Genomic DNA, 24,916 nt, shown 5'->3' on the forward strand with positions numbered 1-24,916 from the left:
CGCCTTAGCTGGTTGAGCTATAGGCGCCGAGCCTTTCTGGGCCATTTTTAGCACCTTGTTCTCCCTAGTATTCCACACAGTTACCCTTATTCTCCACTTTTCCATTCCCTACTTGTTGCTTTTTCTCCCCTGGAGAGAGGGAAAAGAGAGAGAGAAAGAAGGCTTAAGAAAATAAAAAATGACATTCTAGTCCTTTTCTTATTCTCCCATCAGCCTTTCTTCTATTACAAAGCAGTGGCAGGAATGAAGGAATGTAGAACCTGTACTAGAGACACCAGGAATAGAAGTCAGATGTTCTTTCTTTTACATGGATATACACAGGCATCTATTTTCATGATGAATCGAATTCATATACAGGAGAATCAGATAACTACTTGAGGAGGGCAACTGAGGTGCCTATAGGGATAATCTCCTCAATGATTTTAAGTCAGCTGATGCTTCTCTTAGGCTTATCACCTGGAAACTCTGATACAAAATAAGCATATGATGTGATTCTTCTCTTCAAAGATCAAGAAGACAGTGTCCACACATGGACGGCCTCAGAAACTGAGACTCATTAACTAATGGAATCAGGTGATTGTTACCTCTGTAGTAGAATTTCTTTGCAGTTCTTGCTTGCCTAGTTAAGCTGTTCCAAATCAGCAGCCCCAAATAGCTGGTGTCAACTTTAGTTCTTAGGTGGGAAGTTACGAGCAGTTCTGAGCTACTGACTTTAAAAGACAAGAAGGCCAAGTTCTCTCTGGGGAATATACCAAGAAGGGGTTTTGTCAGTTCCAGTTGCTACTCCACTGAGAACTACTTGAGTGATATCCCCCCAAAACCAAGAACAGTAATTAGCCCTCTATAGAATTAGATCCATTCTGGATCTACAGTCCATTAAAATGCAGGGATAACTCCTTGAATACACAGGCTGCTTACGTTTGGCAAATGTTCACATAGAAAAGTGTTTGTCTGAAATTATGTGAAGCAGATGACAAAGTAAAAGCCTGGATCCTAGTAACCAGACTAACCTTTGCATGGGCCAATACTATTCCTCTTTCCTACACAAATTTTATGCTAAAAGCAGTTTTGCTTTTAAAATTAAGACAGTGGTCATAGCTGATGTCAGTGGGCATAGCTGAGATGTTAACTGCCACCCAAGACAGTGGTGAAAAGGGGAGCAGGGACTTTGCACTCAGAGATATGCACTTTAATTTAAAGTTATGTTACTCTCTGAAACTCAAGTTTGCTCATTTGTAAAATGAATTGGTAATTAGAAAGGATAATGCATGTAAAGCACAGGATTATGCAAAATCCTGGGTAATTAATGATAGTTATCACTCTAAGAAAAAGTAACATATTTAGGTAAGACTAAATAACATAGTAAAGCATTAGTGTCTATCCCAGAGAAATAATGGTCCTTAATACAACAACAGAAATAACATTTCATCAAACATTTCATGAAAACGTCAAAATAGCTATATGAATAACTATTATGAATAGTCAGAGGGCACTATAGGTTCCTAAAATGTTAGAAGAATAGAATGAGAAAAATGACAATTATTAGCAGCTAGCACTTAATGAGCACTTTCATGCCACAAGGTCACACAATTAGAATGTTGGAATTGGTATCTAAGCCCTCTAGTTTCAAAGCCAAACTTAGTCTTCTACAAGGGTCTCTAGTGTCATGTGGCACCCATCTGTACAAGAAATGCAGAAAAGGGAAGGAGGGACAGGAAAAAGCTCCAGAATGATAGTTGTAATGAATGCTTAAAGCATTTCTTTCCTCAGAGACCAAGGAGGGTTACCTAGAATGCCTTTTGATAAGGCAGAAACAGAACTATAGAAATGAAGTCTGAAGGGAGAGGGAATGTCTTTCCCTTCTGGAAAGCACACTACCTAACAGTAGCCCTCTGTCTGAATTGCTCCCAATTTCCTACTTAAGGATTGAAAGTTGATACCATCTGTTAAGGTTGTTGATTTGGAACTGCTTAACTAGGCAAGCACAAAGTGCAAAGAGGTTCCACTATAGAGGGAACAATCGCCTGATTCCAGTTGTTAGTGAGTCTCATTCTCCAAGGCCTTACACGTTTGGGTGTTGTCTCCTTGGTCTTTGAAGAATCACATCACATTCCTATTTTCTATTCTAAAGGTGACAGGCACAAGGGAAGCAATCACCAATATCAGCTGACTTAGAAGCATGGGGAGATTGTGTCTGGCAGAATCTCAATTGTCCTCCTCAACAGTTGGGAAGAGTTTGTCATAGGATAGAGGAAGAGGAAACATTGCTGCACGCTCATAGTCTGGGAGTCTTTGCGCAGGTTATAAGATGCTTTAATCGATCCATTAACAAGCAGTCGTGCATTTCTGAAATGTTCTTTTTCAGATATCATCTCTGCAATGGTGTTGGGTGGCTTTCAAGGGAAGGGCAATAGAACAGACAGTACGTTGGTCTAATAGGAACTAAGTTGTCATTTGAGTGTTCTTCCTGACCAAAGGCAGGATGACAACAAAATAAATGAAAAAATTATCTGTTACAAAAACAAAATTTAGCCATAAACTACCATAAAATTGTGCACAGCTTACTGTAGTTGATTATATAAACAGACTTCAACTGCAATGAAACATTTGACCTGAGTCTAAACTTGAGTTAAGAAATATCCTAGTTACTGAGGTGGTACCTGTGGCTCAAAGGAGTAGGACGCTGGCCTCATATACTAGAGATGGTGGGTTCAAACCTGGCCCAGGCCAAAAAAAAAAAAAAGAAATATCCTAGTTATTAAGCACACAAAAGTGCTTTTTTACTTTACAATTGGAATTAAGAGATGCCAATATATACATTGCCTTGTGGTTGGCAAAGACATTCAGATAAACTGTATTCAATTAAGAGTCGGCTTAAAGAGCAGATCTTCTTCAAAAAATGCTTCTTGTGGCATTTTTTCCCACCCACAAGAACACATTTTTTCAAAGCTAAGGGATCATTTAGTACTTCTCCTGTGTATTTTTTCCCACTTTTCTAGTTTATTCAAAGCTACAATTGCAGCTCTCAATATATAAAGGCCACCAAGAAATATGTAACATGTGGTACAAACTTGATTTGGATGACAGTTCAAAGCATTTCATACTTTATTAAAAAACCATAATTACTAGGTCATCAGTAAATAGTTTTTTCTTCCAAAGGAATATTAAGTGATGTATCACAAAATTGTCTCACAAAAAATCCTTCTTGCGATAGCTTACCTGCTCAGCCCTCTCCTGGCACTGGTGCGCTCACTGACACACACAGAAAGGTTTGAGGTGTGGCTGTTAATTAAGTGGCACTGAGTCAGTGGAATTTAGTATGCAAAGGTGCAAGAATTAGGAGTTAACATTTATCTTCTGGAATAATTTTACCTACTAAATAAAGCTTGGAAATAGCTTAGTTTTTTTTTTTTTTTTTAAGAAACAACTGATGTTTATTTTCTGCCAACCTTATTTCTATCTTATTTAAGAGCCTGTGGCATTACGTTAACATTACTCAGCAGTTGTTCCTAACCATGTAGTGGCCTGAGCAGTGGAGGCTGCACACTGTCTTCTGTGGTGGCTGCGTGCTCCAGTCTTCAGTGGGGAGCTGCTAAACAGGCACAGAGGGCACCTGCAGCCTTCACACCAGTCTGTGGCCTCAGGCTAAGAGTGTAGCAGGGCTCTAAAGGGCTGGAGCAGTCCATTCACCGTGAGACTCCTTCTTGATCACAGCCTCTTCAGTGGCAGCCTGCTCTTCCTTTCCAGTCTCTTCAGGATCTCTGCAGAAGCAGAGATCAAGCATGATCTCCCAAGGATGTTTACGGGACACGGTGCCATAAGTGGGCAGAACTTCCCAGGCCAGCATCTACCACAGTAAGCCCACTGACTGAGCTCCACAGTTGTTGCATGGGATGCGACGTCCACGTAACGCAGAGGAGAATCTGTGTTTCATAGAGCAATGGTAGGATAAGATGAGACGTCTCAAGATGCCTCTGCGAGAGGCAGGTGGTCAGCCTCAGTAACCACCCTAAATGTGCCTTCCCGATTCGGGCTGCCTGGATCTGGTTAGTGAAAGTTCTGGGAGTGATGTGACCGGAAGTAGGAGCAAATTCAGCATAGTTGGCTGACCAACATTCCTGCAGGACAGGCCACTGACATCAGCAGGGTTTTCAAGTTGCCAGCAAAAGCTTCTCCCAGGTCCTTTTCAGATTTGTAACGTAGATGCCATCCCTTTTCCTTTGGTAGATGTACTGTTCCATTTGGAAGTCATGGTTGGTGCCACCTAAGTGGGGTTCTGCTGCAAGGACTTTGGGAATATCCTCCTCTTTCACTGGTAGGACATCAAGGGCTCTGGATATTGTGAAGGTTTCTATTTAAGTTATCATGGGAATCCAGAATAATGCTGCATGGACCCTACTCTGGCTAGTACAGAAAGGCATAGCTCAGAATTAATAACTGTTAAATGTGCTCAAAGGAAAGATTTTTATTTTTTTTTGTTTTACTCTGTGCCAGGTAGTTTTGCTATTATTTGTTTCTATTAAAAAAAATTAAATATATTTAATGTGAAAACTTATAGCTTATTTCTTACAAATCACAAGGTAAGCATATCTCTTATGTATTATTTATCATCCTTATTACTGACTGTACTCAGAGGCCACGATTCCTCTCTAGGAAGTTCCGAGGGAACTTCATGCCACTGAACCTGTCACTTTTCTTTCCTCCTCACTCCTTATAACTTCCTTTCTGAAGGAAGTCACGTACGTTGGGAAGAGCCCAACTTAACTCTGATTACACTCAATACTTGGAAGATAGCTGACAATAGAATTCCAAACTTAAAATACATATCAACATATGTATTTTATACTTGTAAATATGCACTGTATATATTTTACACATGTATACATACTTTAGAATGCACTTACATCAAATATGTCTTTTTCTTTTTATCTTACTTTAATTTTATTTGAGACAGAGTCTCATTTTGCTACCCTCAGTAGAGTGCTGTAGTGTCATAACTCACAGCAGCCTCAAACTTTAGGCTCAAGCAATCCTCTTGTCTCAGTCTCCCAAGTAGCTGCGACTACAGGTGCCCACCACAACACCCACCACAACGCTGGAATATTTTTAGAGATGAGGTCTTGCTCTGGCTCAGGCTGGTCTTGAACTCCTGAGTTCAGGCAATCCACCCGCCTCAGCCTCCCAGTCTTTTTCTTTTTAATTAAAGCATTCATTTTATTGCATATCTGAATTTAGAGCATGATTGATCCCAACATTTAATTACTGATTCCTAAACTCTGAGTCCTAGCAAATAAGTTAATTTTCCTGCCCACATATGAATGAGACTAATGTCAGGGATAAAAACAGAATGACTGATTAATACAAATATAGGTAATTGTCATACAAAAGCACAAAGGAGAGTATAAACTCTGATTCAGACATACCTCACAGATTTTAGGGGCAGAAAGAAAAACTTTAATGCTATCAATCAATTTTACTTCCAAAAGAGAGTAAAAGATCTGATTATATACAGTTTCATATATGAGAAAGTTCCCAGAATACTGTGTACACACACTTTAATTGAAAAAAAATAACAATGAATGAAAATAAGAAGCATAGACTGTCTCTTCAGAAAGTATGTTAGGAATTAGTTTATTCTACCAGTTGGTGACATATATTATTCATGTAACTCTCCTTCTATCTCTGTTCCTGTACCAGGCAACACCAAACTACTCCCGAATACCAATAGTGAGTGGACAGAGGGGCCATACACAGAAGGCGCACAGTAGGTGCTAGGCATTTGGGCAGGACATGAAGGATAGAGATTAGGCACAGAGAATAGCTGATATTACCCTCTGGATATGCTGGCTGTATCAAATTAAGAACAAATTTTCTTTCTACAAGTTTAGATTATTCAGAATACTAAATAAAATTTTCTCAAAAGTTAAATTTTAGAAATGATAATTAGGTTAATTAGACCAGCATAATTAGACAAGCATAAGTGTCTATTGAAAGCTCCATCTGTAGTTGTAGAAAACTAAGTTTTTCAAATACATATCTTTGGTGATAAAAATACAAATAAAATCGTGGCTACCATTTATCTGATACACACTCCATCTCAGGCACTAGCAGGTGCTATACCTACCTTGTTTTATATATTGTTCAACAATGTTATAAGGGCTGGTGTTACCCCATTTTGTAGATGAGAAAACCAGTGTTTAGAGTAGTAAGACAGCTTGCTGAAAGTTAAAAGGGTAGGAAGTCTCAAAGCCTGTACCTGTCTGGTTTCAGAGTCAACTCTTAATGATACAGTGTGCTGCTTCACAAGACCCATCATAAGAAAGAAGTTGCTTGCTAGGAATGATTTATGGTCTGAGAGCCAGAGTTTAGATGTGGAGAGAATACAATGTCTGGGCCACCCTTTGGTTTTGTAGGAAAATCTACACAGAATACTTCAAAATGGGACCTTACCCATTTGAATTGGATGTTTTCAGTAGCTGCACGGGCCAGTGCAAAAAGATGCTGCCTCTGTTGAAAATACTTCCAAGTCTCAAATAATCATGAAATGAACATAACTACTTCATGTAGTTAAAGGAAGGTATTTCTCCTGAACTACTGCTCATAGAATTTATAAATTGGGGAAAAGGAATAACTGCCTACATTACTAGTTTGCCAGTATGGATCCAAGTCAGGTGCCCCTACATTAGAGTCTAGCTCACTAACAGGTCTCAAACAAAAAGAATATTTTGTACATGCCCAATGTCAATAGTTCCTTAAGTACCCAGCTCTACCTGCTCTTTCATTTTCCTGGTCCTCTTCCTCTGAGTACCTCAGTGTGACCTCAATAGCATCTATTCTTATACCACTCTGGCTTGTTGAATCATTCAGTTTTTTTCTGGTTTTCAACTTCTTCACAGCAGTTAAACTGAGATTTGTTTGGGCAATATCCTTTTAGCTTGGAAGGCTCAAAGGGTCCCTGTTCCCAAACACTGCCTTTCGGGTGGCTTCCTACCAAGTCTCTTCCAGGCTTTCTGGAAGGATTCACTCAGTTACCGAATTGCCTATGGCCTAAAACATGAAAGGAACATTAATCTGATAGATGTCAACAATCTCATGGAATATGTGATATAACAAAGAGAATAATATCTATTCTTTGGAGAGTTGGTCTGTTTTGAGAACTTATAACAAATAAATTAGTATGCAAAATTCTCAAATACAACTTATGCACTAGAGGAAAAAAAGTGCAGATTTTTAAAAAGAAGCCTAAGGAGCAACTTGAAGATGAACATAAATTTTCATTTTTGTAAAGCAATTTTATACATAGATTAGGCTCTTCCTCTAGGAAATAATACACTTAATTCTTTCATGGACAAAAATAAAACTTACCTTTGGAAATCGGCAACCAACTTGACATCAGCTATGACAAACTTGTGCTCAATAATCATGTGCTTTAGAAGTTTGTCTTGTTCAGCCACAGGAAAATGTTCTTCACAGAAAATACAAGGCACAGATGGAGAACCTTCTAAAGTGGTGGTGCCACCTGGACTTTCTGGCAGGGAAAGCGGCTCTAGGATACAATCCTTACTGTCTGGGAAAGACAAAAAAAAAAAAAAAAAAAAAAAAAAAGCTGAAACCAATTCTTTAGATAGATATTTCTCACCTTTTATATTAAAAGGATCTCAGAAAAAAAAATACATAGTGTCAGAGAGTGAGATACTCTATTATCACTTTAAATATCTTTTGCAACCCAGAGGCAGGGAATACTGCAAAACAGCTCAAACTCCCCATTCGCTTGCTTGAATGGGGGAAACCCATTCGTCAGGGCAGCTGTTCAAGTCTTCTTCTTGGACACTTGCCAATGGCAGCAATTCCCGGGGTACTTGCAAGGGGAAAGGCTGCATCATGCTGGGGTAGGGTTCTAAGGCCCAATTGTGACCTCTGGCTGAGAGTCGTCACAGTAAGGGAAGTGAATGGCGTACACTGAGGCTGCAGATGACGCCAGGCCTGTCTTTTAAGCTGCTTCCTGTCGCACCTGCAAACTCTTTCCTGTTTCTGATTATTTGTCACGTACAAAGAAGATGGCTGTCACATTGGGTTGATACAGCGTGTTCTAGGTGGCCCTCGTGGCAGTTTTCTATGTTGATTTATGTTTATCTTTTGCTATTACACAATTATGTATCACAATTTGTTCTGTGAACAAAGAGATGAATGCCCAATTACTAGACATATGTGATAAATATTTTTCCTGTCTGTACTATGCCTTTTTCTAACATCACCTATGGTATCTTTAGAGGTGAAGTGTGTAAGGTCTATGTCTCTGGTTTTGGGGCCTAAATCTACAGCCAGTAGTGTCAAGAGCCTCCTTTAGTCTGCCAAGGTAGAAGTTTGAACCTGTCATACAGGTTGTTGAGTAGTTAGTAACCAGAAAATTAGAGTAAAGCTTTTATTATTTTCAGGAGGCAGAAAAGGGCGAGACGGGGAGGAAGGAAAGAAGGGAAATGGCTATTCCACAGTCTGAAATTAGGTTAATATTAGTTCTCCTGTTCAAATTTATTTCTTATTCTTATCTGATTTTTTAAAGTGTTCTCAATTAATTAATTAATTGAATCAGTCAACAGTATACAGCTGACCATGGCTTAAGAATTAGGGAAGTGATGCCAGAGGGCAGCATTCGTTCACTCAACAAAAGTCAAATGAATGTCTACTGGATGCTGGTCTTTTCTTGTTTAATGTTGCATGATATGGTTCTTACCGACAAAGTTAAAGTGCTTGCAATTTGTTTTAAGGTATAAATAAATGAAAAAGATAAAGAGATAGAGACTGTACAGAGTTAGTGGGAGTGGGGGGAAGAGGAGAATCACCTAACTGAGCTACAGAGGGAAGGTATCCTGCAGGAGAGGACCCCTAATGCATTACTCACATAGCCTACTTATGTTAAAGTGTGCTAAATCAAAGTGTTTATCTTTGGCCATTAAATTATTTACTGATACTGAACAAGGTGAAAACTAGTAGGATATACATGATAGGCAGGAGAGTATGAAGATACATAAGCACTTTAGCAGCACTATTAACAAAATTGGTGCTACCAGTTATTGCATTTATTAAATTAGGTAATGGAATCAAGAAATTTTGGAATACTACAATTCTTTATTTGTAGGTATAGTCCTTAGCTGTAGGTTAAATTCTGTAGGAACTTAAACCAAAATGTGAAAAATAGGTTGGGTGAAAGAGAGGTAAATATGCTTATGAAACTCCATGATAATATTTTACATAACCTGGAATATGACAACAAAAGGCAGGATGTGCTAAATAAAGGTAACATTAGTAAATACTACTTGCCATATAGAAAATAACAAGTACTGTATTATCTGCTTCTCCTCAAATTTAATTAGATGTATGTAAATTAATTTTGTTTGCAGAATAGAAGCATATGATATTAATAACTATCACCAACAGCAGGAACTAACATTTATTGGGTGCTGGCTATTTGTAAATTACTAGCAAAGGACTTTAGTGTATTTTCCCCATTAATCCTATGTTATTTGGTACTACTATTATAAACTCATGTTTTAGATGAGAACTTCTACTTAGGAAAGTTAAATATTGTTCCAAAGTCAAAACAATGGGTAAGTTGAGCTTAAACACAAATGCTACATTATTGTCCCTAGTACCACAATGCATTTCTCCAACTCCTTGTTCTTCCTCACTATGTATATTCAATGCTGTTTTGAATTTATATATATTTCAAGCTACTTTCAATTGACATATACTCTGCTGGTGTCCTGAAGTCTCCTGATATTACCTCCACTAGTGATTCTTACACAAATATCAGTAGTCCACATCTTCCAAGAACTTGTGAAATAGAGTTTATCTTCATTATTCTCTTTATTTTTTTCCAAAGTTTTATTGCAAACTATTCATCATTTCTCTGTGATTTATTTTAATTCCCTTTTGTGTGCCTCATATCATGTTCCTCTTTTTAAAAAATTATTTCTAAAAGAATGGACCAGCATGTTCACATATATTAGAATCCAAGCGCTTGTGGTCAATAAAAGACATACAGGAATAAAATCATGCATATGCAAATTTCCATATAGAAGAACCTGTAGTTTGGGAAGGAGTAAGTTTTGTTTGGGAGCCAGAGTATGTATTCCAAAAAATATTGAAAAACTGCTCTGGTATAGTATATCATAGCTTGCAGCTAGGAAGGACCTAGACCCAAAACTCTACTCTAGAGATAAGAAAACTATGACTCAAAAGACTTTTTCTACCAAGCCATCCTACTTAGTTAAGAATTACAACAAGCTGCTTTGCATAGGCTAATGCCCACTGTTCCAAATGACTGACCACTTTAACCCTTTCTGCATCAAGTTACAACCAAGTCGACAAGGAGGCTTTGTCCCTCCCTGATGCAGTGCCAGTCTTTTTTCCTATAAAATAATGAGAAAATATTGGCTTACCAAAATATGCTTTAGGACTAATTTTATTATTGATAGAATAATTTATTCCAAAAAGGTCCAGATATATAAATGCCTTATGAGATAAAAACATTACAGGTCAATGGGGAAATATTATATCACTCAAGATTCCCAGTCTTCAGTTTTGGGGTGTTGACTTATGTAAAAAACCACTGATATCAAAGAGATTCAGAGTCTCAAAAGTAAAGAAGCTCCTTAAGAGATCTAAATTAAAACAAAATGCCCAAGTAACTGTTTATGTGAAATTATTAAATGGCAATCAATGAAAATGAACCAGATGCTTACACAAACCACATAAGACCATATATAGTAATTATAATGTCTTAAAAATTGAGAATGAATCAAAATGAGCAAGTCACAAAAAAAATTTATATGTGTAAATATAAATTTATTTGTATTTAAAACACATGGTTTTGGTATATTTTCTTTAATTCAAAGGTAGCTTTATGATTTAAAAAAACTTTTTTTACTTTGACTTTAACTTGTATGCAAACAAGAACAATAGCCTATAAACTATTCTTTGTACATCTGGTGTTCTAAGATCATTCCAAATTTTTAGTGTTTGCCAAATAATCGTATGTGGAATATGGTCCTGTATAATAACAGGGAAAGACAAAAAACCAAAGCATTGTAAATACTTGAGAAATATATAGATAATACTAACTAAACATTCCAAGCTCCTGAGGACAACTGTTCTTTACCTGGTAAGTCTAATTCAAACCAAATACTTATGAAAAAAATATTAATTAAGTCCTATGGCTTTCAATTTCTATGGAATTTAGAAAACAAATTCCAAAATACTCAGCCAATGAGCTTTGTGTGTACATGAGCACAGGCATGTGGTATATTTTCTGTCTAAATCTAAAACGAGTTTTTCTTCCCTGCAAGTCAACTTTCTTTCCTTTCCATTTCTATGTTACACACATGGTCACTCTCTGCTCACTTGGTCAGAGAATGTTTATGCCTCAATGTGAGGTATTTTCCTTGATGGATTTGATTTCCAGGAAAATTAAATTCAACTTCATGGCAAACTGTCATGAGATTTGCTTAATTTTCCAGAAAAGGCACTCAGAATTATTCAGATTCATTTGGAGGGGTCTTACATGCTGGGCCAGAGCTAACAAAAATGCTTAGCTATCCCTAGGAAAGGAAAGGCTGAGCTCCTGTTGTTTGAGAATTTCAATCATCTGTGGGAGTATGCAGGGACATCTTGGGGAAGGTCTTGGCTGGGGCAAGCTGGCACCACTGCTATTTTGAAAGTGCTGTGGGCTCACATCCCCTCTGTGGAATGAGGAAGTAGCAACTGTAAGGAAAATCTTGTTTCTCTCTTTGCTTCTCAGCTCTGAAGCCTTAGACTTCTTAGTACTTGCCCAGTCGGCAGATATTCCCTAACAATGAAATGCACATTAATAAAAAGAATGAAAAAACAGGGAAGGTAAAAAACAATGAAGGAGACTTTTAGAAGCAAGCAAGAAAGTGAGAAAGAAAACAGGCAACAAAAGCTAAACAAAAATCTTGGCAATGATTAAAAGGGTTGTTCGCTGCTCTTATTTACTTTCTAGAGAGGAAGAGCCTAAGCAGGACACTAGGGCTGTGAGGAAATAATTGGTATTTTACTGAGGTTTTTGCTTTTTTTTTAATAAATTTATGTAATAATTTGTTGAAAGCTTTCTTTCCACTCTATCCCATTCTCTCAAGCTTAAAGACATTTCTGCAATACTTTTACTGGTTATTGGACACTAACCAAGAGCAATTCCCCTTTCCAATTGCCCCAGAGTGATTATAAATAATTACTTAACATGAGTTAAATTACCATATTTGAGTACTGGAATCAACAATCTATTGTTTGTGACCAGTTGTGTACCACGGCCTCCCTTAGTAGTTCCCAAAGTATCAGCAGCAGCAGCATCACCTGGGAAATCATTAGGAATGTAAATTATTGGGCCCTAGCCCAGGATCTAATGAATCAGAAACTCTGGAAAGTGGGGCGAAGAAAAGAAATGCACATTTTAACAAGCTGGTCAAGTGAGTCTGATGCAGTTTAAGAATCACTGGCCAACCCACAGAACTGACACCACAAGATCTTCTTGAGAAACTGTCTCATAGGATTTGTAAGGTGCAGGAGGAAGGCAGGTAACTGGTCAGGGAGAACTTACTATGTCCTAACAATGTTTAGATTGTATAAAGTAATACACCTTTTCTCAAAGAGTGGTTAGGACCAGAATTACTCTGGACCAGATGTAATTAATCAAATTCAAAGTAGGATTCCCAGGTGTGGCCTATGTCCACTGTCAAAACCTATTGCACTGGCCTCCACTGCTGCCTGGAAAAGGTCACATGGCTTCTTGAACCTGGTACCTTCTTGTCCAATGCATTTCAGCTTTTGCCCTCAAACCACAAGATACAATGTACGTTTTCTGTCATAAATGGCTATTTTATGGGCGGCGCCTGTGGGTCAAAGGAGTAAGGTGCTGGCTCCATATGCTGGAGGTGATGGGTTCAAACCCAGCCCAGGCCAAAAAAAAAAAAAGGCTATTTTATTGGAATTGCCCAGTGCCCTGCAACTGAAACCCATATTTCCAGAGGTGAAGATTCTGACAGAGAATCTTTTTGAGTTGAGGCATTTGGAAGAGCAGGACCTTAACTTTCAGGAACTCTGAGAACCCAAGAAATTGTCTACAAGAATGTGTATATACACATATACTTCTCAGGGGAAAGTGTTCACAGCATTCAAAAGTTTCTCAAAGAGATCTTTGATGCTCATAAAGCTTAAAATACAAACCCAACCCACAAATAAAGCCCACTGGTCTAGAAAGCAAATGACAGCTATTTAAAACTGACATGACCACTGCATAAAAAGCTGACATTGCAGAGCTGAGTATTAACTACACATACAAGTGCAAACGAATGACACTGTATGTAATGTCCTGTGTAACACCGGGGAGTGGGATAAATTTGAGGGGACACACTGTCAGGTGTGATGATCTAGAGCTCTAAAAGCTGGGGTTATCATAGTTGGAGGGCTTTACTCTCTGAAAGGTCAGACTGGTGAAGCAGGTGGCTTATTTCTAGTAGGCATTATTCTAGGAAGTTTAACATGTAATCTTTGATTTAATTATCAGGTCCTATGAGGAAGGCAGTTTTGTTACCTTTAAGTAGTAAGAATCATGAACAGTTTAAAACTTGTCCCCATGGGTCTGTGACAACTCAATTCCATTATCACATTTCTAAAAATCAGTCAATTAGCAAAAGCTTCATTCAATGGCTACACTGCCATAGCTACAGGTCCTCTAATCTCCCTACAGTCCTGCTTCTGAATTACTAGTCCCTGATCTCCACAATTCCCAAAACTGAGTAAGATCTGCTCTATTCAGACAGGCTGTGCCTTACAGGTATAGGTCTCTACTTCTCAGCAACAATAAATCTACTTTTCTGTTTTAGATATTGACTATTGGTCTTTTTCTTGACAAAAAAATTATACAGGGTTATGCAGACTGTAAGAAGCAGAAAGGACTAGAATCTACGCAGACTTGAGAGCCCAACTAGAGTCACTGTACTCTCCCTGAGCAAATACCTTAAGATTGGATCATGATGTCATGATGGAGAAACCTTGGTTTCTCCTTCCCTTTCTTGACAGTGGAAATGTTGTTATTTTAAATACAATACAGGGCAATTTATTACTGCTCCGTTCTATTTTTATTAGTTTTTACGGACACTGTGAATGGCTAAGTACCTATTATGTTAGGCAGTATCATCCATCAACTTTTACAACCAAAAGTATCTCTGTATCTTTAATAGAAACAAATTCAAAAACAAAATATTTTTCTTAAAAATATATAACTCTCTAGATTGTTTATAAGGCACACTAAGGGGCAATCTCATGGAACAAATTTTTTCTGTCATTAAATTACCTTTATTGATACAATTAACTTATTTTCCTTTAATATATCAGTGCAGAAAATAAATCCTGTGAAATACTTTTTTCATCAGCTCTTTTCAAATGCTGTGAAAAAAAGAAAAAAAATACTTTTTTCATAAAAAAGTAATTTGGGCAAATCAACACATAATTCCTTACAAGACTGAAACTAAAAATATTATTTATCATGGGAATTTAAAGTCCAAAGTTCTCTTTGTAATGACAATATTCTGTACAATGCTCTCCTTGGATTTTATTCTGAGCTTGAGTATAAAGCTGAAAATTTTTGGCCAGCAACTTGGCCATTTTAAGATCAATAAATCTGGGCAAGCAGTCTGTATACAAGGCTCAATAATCTTTTTTTTTTTTTTTTTTTATTGCTTTTAAAATGTCTCAGTGATTTGGAAGAGAGAACATGAAGAGAGATGAAATCTATTGAGGCTGCAAAACTAGTAGGGCAGATTGTAGGAAGGAGGAGAGCTATTAAACGCAGGCTGGCTGAAAGCAGTGTGAGGAACTCATTGTAGAGAAATAGAAAATAATGAGTTAGGGAACACCAATTTCTAAAGAAAATGAGTACACCCTTGCGACTCATAAGCTGCTCCAAGACACTGCACAGAATACATGTTTAGTAGAGGAGAATCCTCAAACCGTTAGCATCGTGCTTTAAAACTGAATAGAATTCTAAGATTCTACTTCATATAAGTCAAAAGATGTTATTTAAAAAACCAAATAACTATTTTATTTGGAACAAATGGTAGTTCAGATCACCTTGCTTTAAAAAAATTTCCACTATAGAACATTCAAGTACAAGTAAGCAGAATGACTCAAAAGCTTTGACTAAGGCTTTGTTGGTCAAGAGGATTAAACAAATGAGCAGTAGGTCTTTAAATGAAGAAAAGATTGATTGAATGAAAAGATTTAATGAATAAAGTCATAAAAACAGATATAATTCTAAAGGGACCACATGACAGTTAAAGAATTCAAGGATTTGGGGTGAAGTGTTATATGTGGTAATATTTAGACAAGAAGTATGAAAATAGGAAAGAGTGAGATATTTTCTCAAGTGAGATATTATCTCAAAGTGAGATATTTTCTCAAGAGTTACCATTCTTTCCCCTCTGAAAACAAAACAAGAAATGATTACCAATAAATAATAATTTTAAAAACTAAAGTAGATATAGCAAAGTATATGAAATGTCATCCATAAGCTCTTCATTGGATGCAGCAAATTTATTTTGCATTCTCTCTTTTTTTACAGGCTGAAAACCAAATTGTTGGCTGTTAGGTGGAACAGAGTTTACACAGTGTAAAAGGAGGCACAGTTAGTCTCCTAGGACATACATTATTACTAGTTTTGAAGGAAAACATCAAAGCTGAAACTTAATTACCATCACCCAAGCACCTGGTTGAAACTGATGACACCAGATAACCTAAAGAATAAAGGAAGTTGTGCAGGGAATTCAAAGACTAGCACAGTGCTCAGAAGGATATCTACAAAATTTATGGAGTTTCCGTGGTGGCTGGGATGCTCCCAAGCTACCTGGGCAGATCCATAAACAGAACCAATGAGGCAAGATGTACTAGGAACTAATTAAGGGTTATGCGATCTATCACCACAACTTCTAATCTTTCTCACATACATTTCTGTGACTAGCTTTGAATGACATTAATAATTCTACCAAATCCTAAAAAACTGTTAAGACTAAAGAAAAATACTGCAGTTTGCGGCTGAGTATGGTGCTTCACATGAGTCATCCTATCACTGTGGGAGACCAAGGCAGGATTGAGACCAGCCTGAACAAGAGCAAGAGCCTGTATCTACTAAAAATGTCAAGATTAGCCAGGCATAGTGGCATGAACCTGTAGTCCCAGCTAGTTGGGAGGCTGAGACAGGAGGATCGCTTGAGCCCAGGAGTTTGATGATGCTGTGAGTCAGGGTAATGAGGCCAGGGTACTCTCGCCTGGGACAACAGAGTGAGTCTGTCTCAAAAAAAAAAAAAAAAAAAATTGCAAATCTGTAAGAGGTGACCCTCAGATGAAACATGCAATCACTCTGTGCTATACAGAGTGTATGTATGTATCTTGGGAGTAAGAAAGAGAGCATAGACCCAGAGTAGGCACAACACTGCTCCTATCACCTGTGCTCTCTGCCTAGCCTCCCTTATTGATTTCACTCCCATTTTGCTCTAGTTTTAGGAAAATAATCCATTTCCTATACTCTAAAATATAATGAGAAAATTAAAGTCCAAGTACTAAGGCTGATCCCTTCCTAGAAATAATGGCTTATAAAAGCAGGACTGAAGGTTCTAGAATATCCATCGGTGTTAATGTAATGATAGAAAACAATAGAAATAACCAATAACCAATAATAAGAGAACAGATAAATTACAGAAATTAAGCAAGTCATTAAAATGCATTTTGAGAAATTTAGTAGTATACTCAGGACATACTATCAAATAAAACAAATTATAGAAAACCATATTTATAGTATATTACCTATTTTTAAAATATAGGTGACATTATTTATAAGCAAAAGAAATTATTAAACAGAACTGGATGGGGAAAGGAATTACTTTTGTCTTTATCCTCCTTTAATCTTGTTGCTGGTGCTCTACAAGCTATTATACCCCTATCTCAAGAAGTTTGCCTGATGGATGAACTTATCTACTTGGTAAAAATGTTTAAGATAGTTTTTTTCCCCCCTACTGTATTTGTAAGTCTGAGATTGCTTAATTCACATTATCTATTGATTTGGTACCTGGGACACCGGACGAAATCCTTTCATTTCTTTTCTAGAAAGGGAAAGCTACAGGCTAAAAGTGCAAAATGAGGATGGCTGAGTTTGTAGGAGCTTTTACTTTTGTGTATAGACCAACACATTTATAACTTTTCTCTAATAAAGTCTTGAACAGTAAAAATCTTTCCTAAAAATGCCTTTTTCTTTCCCTTTTTAAACATAAAAGGCCTTTTGAACACTGGAAACAAAACCATGAAAAGGAAACAGTTAAAGTCGCTGGACAGTGTCTCTGGAATTAGTACTTCTTAAGTAATCTTTTTAGTGGTTAATTCATTTAGAAAATGCATGCCCTATTGAAGTACTAAAAAAAGAAAAAAAACCCTTTGGGATGCATCTGTGGCTTAACTTCCTTTCTATGGATTTGAGGGTCATGCCATTCTTCATTCATAGGTACTCTGTATTCCTAGGTTTTACCCTTCAGCCACTTAGCTTTAGGTGAGTGTTTTACAGAGGAAATTGATTTTTCATCTAATATTTGGAACACATCAGTAACAAAAATTCCGATGGTTAGCCTTTTATAATATACAATAGAGTAACAAATTTTGATTTAGTTTAATTTATGCAAAAATATAAAAATTCATTGTATTTTATTGGGGATAATGAAACAAAATCAGAACATCTGCTGGCATGTTAAATGTCTTTCTAATTAAATCTAGCACTGAATGAATCAATTCATTAGCAACAAGCCTGGTTTATTACCTCATTAATACAGATGGTTAATATCAGGAAGAGAAGAATAAGAGAAACTCAAAAAGTACAGAAATAATTGTAAAGTCACATGGGCATTAGGGAGAATATTATTTGAGGCAAAGCACTAAGAACTTAGCTTGTCAAAGATTAAAGCAAAAATTAATTTGCTAACATGGAAAGGGGGATATTTATAAAGACATTTATATGACTTCACAAAGGCAAGTTGGTACCACGGAGGTAAATATGTAGATAAAAATATTCATTTGAATCACAGCGAGAATACTTTTTTAACAAAATAATAAAACATGGTAATAACAATTTAGAAGTTTATATACAAAAGTTAAATGGGAAGATTTCCACATAGATAGCCAGACTTGTCTTTTTACTTCCTGTTTGAAGGTTTGCTAATCTTGGCAAACTGCTGACACTCAATAAAAAAGGAAATTTTGAATGAATTATTAATATTAGTAGACAGGAAAAATCATGAAACAATTCATTTACCTCTAGACTAATTATTTGGTGAACTTCAAAATAGGGCTCCCAGATAAAATAGAGATTTCCAGTTCAATTTGAACTTTAAATAGTCAGCAAATAATTTTATTTTAGTATGTCACACTGTATGGTAGAAGTATATCCTATGTGTACTTGAGACATATATCTATAGTTTTTTTAATAGTTGTTTCCATAGTTATTCTGAGTATTTGTATTTATTAAAGTATTTTTTTAAGTATTTGTTGTTTATTTGAAATACAAATATAACTTGGCATCATCTTTTATTATCATTTGCTTAATCTGGTAATCCTAACTAAAAATGAAGAAGAGTTCTGTGTATTCCAATTAGATGCTAAAACTCATGAATTTACCACAGAAAGTTCAGACTTTCTCAGAGCCTATAAACTGGGAAACTTCATGCCAAACTTACCTAGCTGTTAGATTTTGTTTGCTATGCAAAGTACTTAAATTTCAATTAGTTACCATAGTGAAACTAGAAAGAATATGCATGAAAAAAATTACAGATTTTTTATTAATAAAAAAATTGAAAACTCCGATAACATTGGTAATAATTTCCACTCCTCAGCAATCCAGATCTGAATGGCTGCTTCCTTAGACAGGATAAGTATGTTCCTATTTGCCACAATCCTCACCACTCCCTATAATTCTAACATCAGGCTGAAGGCAGTATTAATTCACAGTGGTGATGAGTAGATGAAGTCTAACAACAATGGGTATTATTCGAGAAAAAAATCTTCCTTTCCTACCTGTTGTTATGGACTTCATGTAATCCTATTTTGTATTCCACCTCATTTCTGTCACCCAGCATGTCCCTTTTAAGCTGATGGCATGACTTTTGCCATATACATTCATTTTATACCCAGTTCTCTCCACCACACATTGGGATGTGGAGAGATGACAAGATGCTGCTGCAGTCCATCTCTCCCACCAGTTTTTAAGTGTGATGAAGCTTGTTCTTTGTATTCATTCTTCTGGTTCTAGCACCTAGCACAGAGCCCCGCACACACTCGATGCTGGGTACCTATCTGCTTGATTAATAAATGAAGTGTCACCAGGCGAGGAGAAGCAGAATAACTATGGAAACAAATCCACTCAAAATAGAACAATTTAGGAATACTTGTGTGGAGTTGGTAAGTAACAATGTGTTGATTACATTGATGGTTATTATGACATGAAGTTCTCTTTGAAAAATAACTATTCTGGTAATATCTGGAAATCTGGTAATTTTTTAATATAAAACACCATACTGTTTTCTGAGATGTTGGCAGATAAATTAAAGGTCATTATCCACTTCTCCATGGAATGAACCAAGAATTGTTTTATCTTTCTCAATTCTAACCATATTTCTCCAGTTTTCTGAATTTTGGATGGATGTGGAAATGCAAAGAGAAGAAAGTAACAGATTTCTTACATGGTCTGAACAATTCAGTTCAAAATTTATGGTACTGAGCACAGAAACACTCTATTTCCTCTCTTAGGATTTAAACCTCACTACAAGATTTCCCTGGAGACTTTCTTCAATGGCTAACATACCCTTTCTCAAGAGCAGAGACAGAATCTTCCTCTTTCTAGGTCCCTAGCATGTGGTAACTTAAAAGAATTTTTGTTATTTCTATGTATTAGATATTTAAGACAAATTTGGGGCAGGGAAATAGCAGAATTTCAGAGTTACTGGTAGCTGAAAGAAAAGAACTAAATATCTCAAATCAAAATTTTTTTGGAAGATCCATGATTTATGTTTGCAATGCCTATCATATGTAAAAACGTCTTATCCATTCATTCAAAAATATTTATTGAAAACTTACAGCATGCTGGCTACCAAGCTAGGAGACAGGACTAGAGAGATGAAGACATGAATTCTGAGCTCAAAGCAAGGGTGGAGACACAAACAATTACAATACATGACATGTAGTATAAATAAAGGTATATGCAATGTTGGGGAGAGCACCAAAATCTGCCCATTACAGTGTAAGAAGTCAATTATTGGAACCAAGACCTTAGGGGATAATACAAGTATCTGTAGGGAGCCAGCCTCGTGGGGTGAGCAGGCAGCTGTGGGCACTTCTAGGACCAGTGCAGCAGGAAGGCAGAGAAAGTTTAACCAGGAATTATGAACATTAATTATTAGTACTCAGTGACTGGAGCCTTGCAATAGTCCAGGTGAGATATAGGGAGGGTCTGCATTGGGGCAATGATGACCAAGAGGAAGGAGCAAATGCCAAGTGCTTATTAGATCAGGCTTAAGAGGGTGACTGAAATTACTATGCTGCTATTGTTTCCTTGGACCAACTGACTTCTGGGGTCCTGGCCAAACGAATCTTACTTATCTTGATTTCTAGCCCCTGCTTAGCTCTTTATTTCAGCTAGACAGCAGGTCTTCACCTTTGTACAAATCACAAACAATGCAAACTTTTTAGGTTATGTTACAAAATCCTTTATGTTAGGATTTCGGTTTAGTTCTTGTGGCAACACAGCGATGTCAAATACCTTAACTTTCAGTCTGCTCCTCTCCAGCTTAAATGTCTGTCTGGATCTCCAGCTTCTAGGGCTTACTCTAACTTAAATTGCTTTTTTGCAATTTTCTATTGCAAAATTCCTATTTTCTATACTCTAAGTCATGGCCTCCAAAGTATCCTTTTTTTTTTTTTTTTTAACTATATGCTTCTGACATGTTTAAGAAAGAAAAGGATAAATTACTAACCACAAACAGAAAAAGCACTATCTAAAGACTTCTTTTAAAAAGACGGATACTTCTCAGCATCCACATACCAAAATATGTTAGCTTTCCATTTAAGAAAAAAAAAAAAAACAGGAAAAAATTGCATACTTTTATAGTCCAACTCCTTTTACACAAACTTAATTGCAACAACTTGGCTTTTTTTAAATGCATTTTTAAATAGCAGATGAAGATTAGGAAATATTTCTTTTTGGTAGCCAATCAGACACTTTCCAATGCCATATTTTATCTAAAACAAATTGGTATTTAACCAATATTTCATTGAATAAATGAATTTATGAGATATACAAGACAACAGTAAAATAATTTCTAATGTTAGCACAAGCCAAGGACACACACACAGCAGATGTGATGTTGCTGCCTGCTACAGCACTGTCTGCGCTGCACACCAGTGGTTCTTGAATTTTAGCATGCGTTCAAGTCACCTGGAGAACATGTTAAAACACAGAGTTTGGGCTCCATCCCCAGAGTTGCAGGTGTGGGATGTGTACGTGAATTAACAGCTCTAACAAGTCCCCAGGTGATGCTGCTGCTGCTGGGGAACCATACTCTGAGAACCGCTGCTGTACACCAACATGGGCGTGAATGTGGGGGAAGAGCAGCGTCCTGATTGTGGCTTACTACTTCCTAAAAAGCTTCTCTAAATTAGAGACTCCAATTCCAGGCAGTTTAGGAAGTTAAGTCTTGAGAATGAGAGAGAATCCCAAATACTGATTTCTTTTAAGGAAAGAAAATAAGAAATGCGACTGTGTTTCATGGCTATTTTAACAGAGATGCTCTGTGGGAGAGCTTAAGATGTTGCAGTTTCATTAGCATTATCCAGTGTTGCTATGGGGACCAACTGGAGAAGAATCATCAGTACACAAGTGAATGAAAAGAGGGGCACTGATGAATAATAATAATAGAAAAAGAACTTAAACATTTCGGAGACAATAAAGCAGTCATATTTCACATTTTCTGGCACTTCTATAAATTAAGGTATAAATTCTCTTTTAACTATGAGCTACAGTCATATATATCTTCCCATGTTTAGGAGATGCACAATCTCTTTGCAATTCAGGGAGGGAGGGAAACAAAAAATCTTTTTAAAAGGATGAAAGGAAAAGTAGCAGAAACCATAATGTGGGATTTTAATAAGTACAGTGGGTCAGCAGGGTCCCGAGGCTGGGGGCTACAAGGAAAGGAGGTGCTCTCTGCTTGGTGGGATTCATTTTGGCTTAGTATGGGGACAGAGGGCACAAGAGGGTAAGAAATACAGTTCTTGCGGTAAGGAAGGGAGAAGGACAGAGGGGTGACGTGTCTGCAGTTTCTCAAATACCATTACCAAGAAAAGCCAGAGAGAAAGAATTAACTTGAGAGGTAGATTTAAAAGAGCTGCAGAGCCAGTATCATTAGAAATTCCTTTTAGTGGCGCACGATTACACATCATAGTTTGTTTATAGTTTACAATGACACTCATATTAGAATTTAAACTCAATGCCAGCACATAAAAATGCTACTCTCCATGGAAGTCTCTCCACGTTTTCCTTTCCAAATTTCAGTTCTTTGATTTTAAAAGAAAATCTAACAGCAAAATCCTACAGTTATTATATTTATACAACAATGGACCAAGATTTATCATAATAAAAATTGAATTGAAATTAGATATTGAATGCCAGCAATAAAGCCTTCAAAATAACCCTCTTTGAAACCTTCTCTGTTCTAGTCTCCTCTTTGAAGGCATCACAGTCATGCGCACCTTCTCCCTGAGCATTCCTTGTTAAACAGATGTGCCTATCAATGGTACAAGGTCACAAGACACCACTTATCAAACCACATTTTGACTTGCCTGTTTACAGGCCTGCTTCCTCTCTGTGACTTCCTCAAGGACAAAACCCATGTTTTATTCATTGTTCCCTCCCCAGTAGGTAGCCTAGTTCCTGAGACACCAGGTGCTTAGGAAATCTCTTTCATTCGTTTCTTTGTTCACTCACTGACTTTACAGAGGCTGAAAGGCTCAACATCTCTAGTGTCTTTTACTGGATCTCATGTTTGGAACTTTAGCCATACGATGTCACTGCCCCTCAATACAAAAATCTAATCACTCATTTGAGGAGTGCACTTCATTACTACTTTTCAGATAAGGAAACAGAAACAGGGAGGTATCCAGTGTTTTGTCTCATGTCCAAGGGTATCGCTGGTAAAGACGTTGCAGGTCCACAGATTCTCGGTTTGTTGATTCTTCCCTGACAACAGGGCAAAGTTGTTTTCATCCTAGAAACACTTTGAGCACATATGTATAATGTACCTTTTCACTAGAAAAGAGATAATTTAAAAGTTTTTCTTCTATCTCAGTAACTCAAGAAAACCGTAGCTCTACCCTTGTACTGGACACGGGAATAATATCATCATGCTATCCTGCTCTATTCATCCACTCTTTTATTTAAGGGAAATGCTTAAAGAACAGCAGGGCTCTGTGATGACAAAGGCACTACAGTATTCCACTGGGGGGCCTTGTCTTTCTACTTCTTAATTGCAATATTCTAATCTCTTGCATCTCAAAGGTAGTTGTAACCCAAAGGAAATAAGCAGACCAAGGAATCTCTCATTCATTGTATGTTTCTTAAATAAAGAAATAAGAAAAATATAAATAATGGATCTTTACTATGCATGTAATTTGGCCACATGTACTGGCTTATATATTTGTGCATCAATGTACGAAAAGGTTATGTAAACCCAAGAGGCCTGAACAGGATTGAGAATTCATCTATATGTCCCAAACCTGGCCTAATCTCACAAATTAAGTGATTTAAGTGGAATTCCTCAAAAATATATCCTTTTGGTTTGCTGCTGATGCATAAAATTGTATCGTAGTCAATATATTCCTTTGTGTTATACACCACTGCCTGTTATAAGCTGTCTAAAAACACGAGCTATTAAACTAGGTGTGATGGCACATGCCTATAATTCCAGCTACCTGGCACGGTAAGCTGGCAAGATCATTTGAGACTAAGAGTTTAAGATCAGCCTGGGCAACACAGAAAGACTCTGTTTCAAAAGAAAAAAAGAGAGATATTACTGAGAAAGGCAGTGCATTGTGTCACTTAAAACCTCAGTATGAATTTTACGGATCTGCAAAATGAATTTCAAAAATGAAGCAATCACCAGAATGCACCCCCTTAGCTAGCCCTGAGCTGAGCACAGTGGGGAAACGAAAAGATAATCTAATTTCAGAGAGATTGTGGTATGATTTATGAGACAAAAGATACACAGGTAAAACAAAAATGCAAGTAACAATAGTTCATTGATGACAAATGGTTTGGTATATTATTTGCAACATTTCTCTGTTTTAAAATGGACCTCTTTTCCAGATCTTCTTACATTTTATAAAACCTATATAAATTGAGACTCTTTGGTTAAAAAGGGTAGGTGGAAGCTAAGCGTGCCATCTGTTCTGATTGTCCTGTACCCCCAGTGGGGCTTCTTGGGATCTAAGATATCTGATATTACAGTTAAAAATCATTAAATTTAGGCTGGGCACAGTAGCACACTCTTATAATCCTGGCATTCTGGGAAGCTAAGGAGGATGGCTTGAGTTCAGAAATTATAGGTTATCAAGAGCTAGGCTGATGGCACGGTACCCTCACCTGGGCAACAGAGCAAGCTTCTGTCTTGGGGAAAAAGGGGGGATCCTTAAATTTAGCACATAAACATGGTGCTAACTGAAAGAAGGAAAAAGTCACTGTGGGTCTGACAAGCAGAGTAAAGTTCCAAGTACAGATTTTTCCTCAAGGTCATTTTTAAAGGTGGGGTAGTATTTATGA

The 24,916-nt window shown here is 37.0% G+C and overlaps 1 protein-coding gene across 1 annotated transcript in view; it reads right to left on the reverse strand.

Moving 5' to 3' along the window:
• Nucleotides 1-24,916, reverse strand: part of ZNF277 (zinc finger protein 277) — a 93,621-nt gene that overhangs the window by 42,287 nt on the left and 26,418 nt on the right. Inside the window, exon 2 of the mRNA XM_012805133.2 lies at nt 7,366-7,567. Within this exon, the coding sequence (XP_012660587.1) occupies nt 7,366-7,567 (202 nt within the window). The remainder of the gene's footprint in view (nt 1-7,365; nt 7,568-24,916) is intronic.

Source organism: Otolemur garnettii, unplaced genomic scaffold (assembly GCF_000181295.1).
Source record: "Otolemur garnettii isolate 467f Iridium unplaced genomic scaffold, OtoGar3 scaffold00037, whole genome shotgun sequence".
Classification (NCBI taxonomy): domain Eukaryota; kingdom Metazoa; phylum Chordata; class Mammalia; order Primates; family Galagidae; genus Otolemur; species Otolemur garnettii.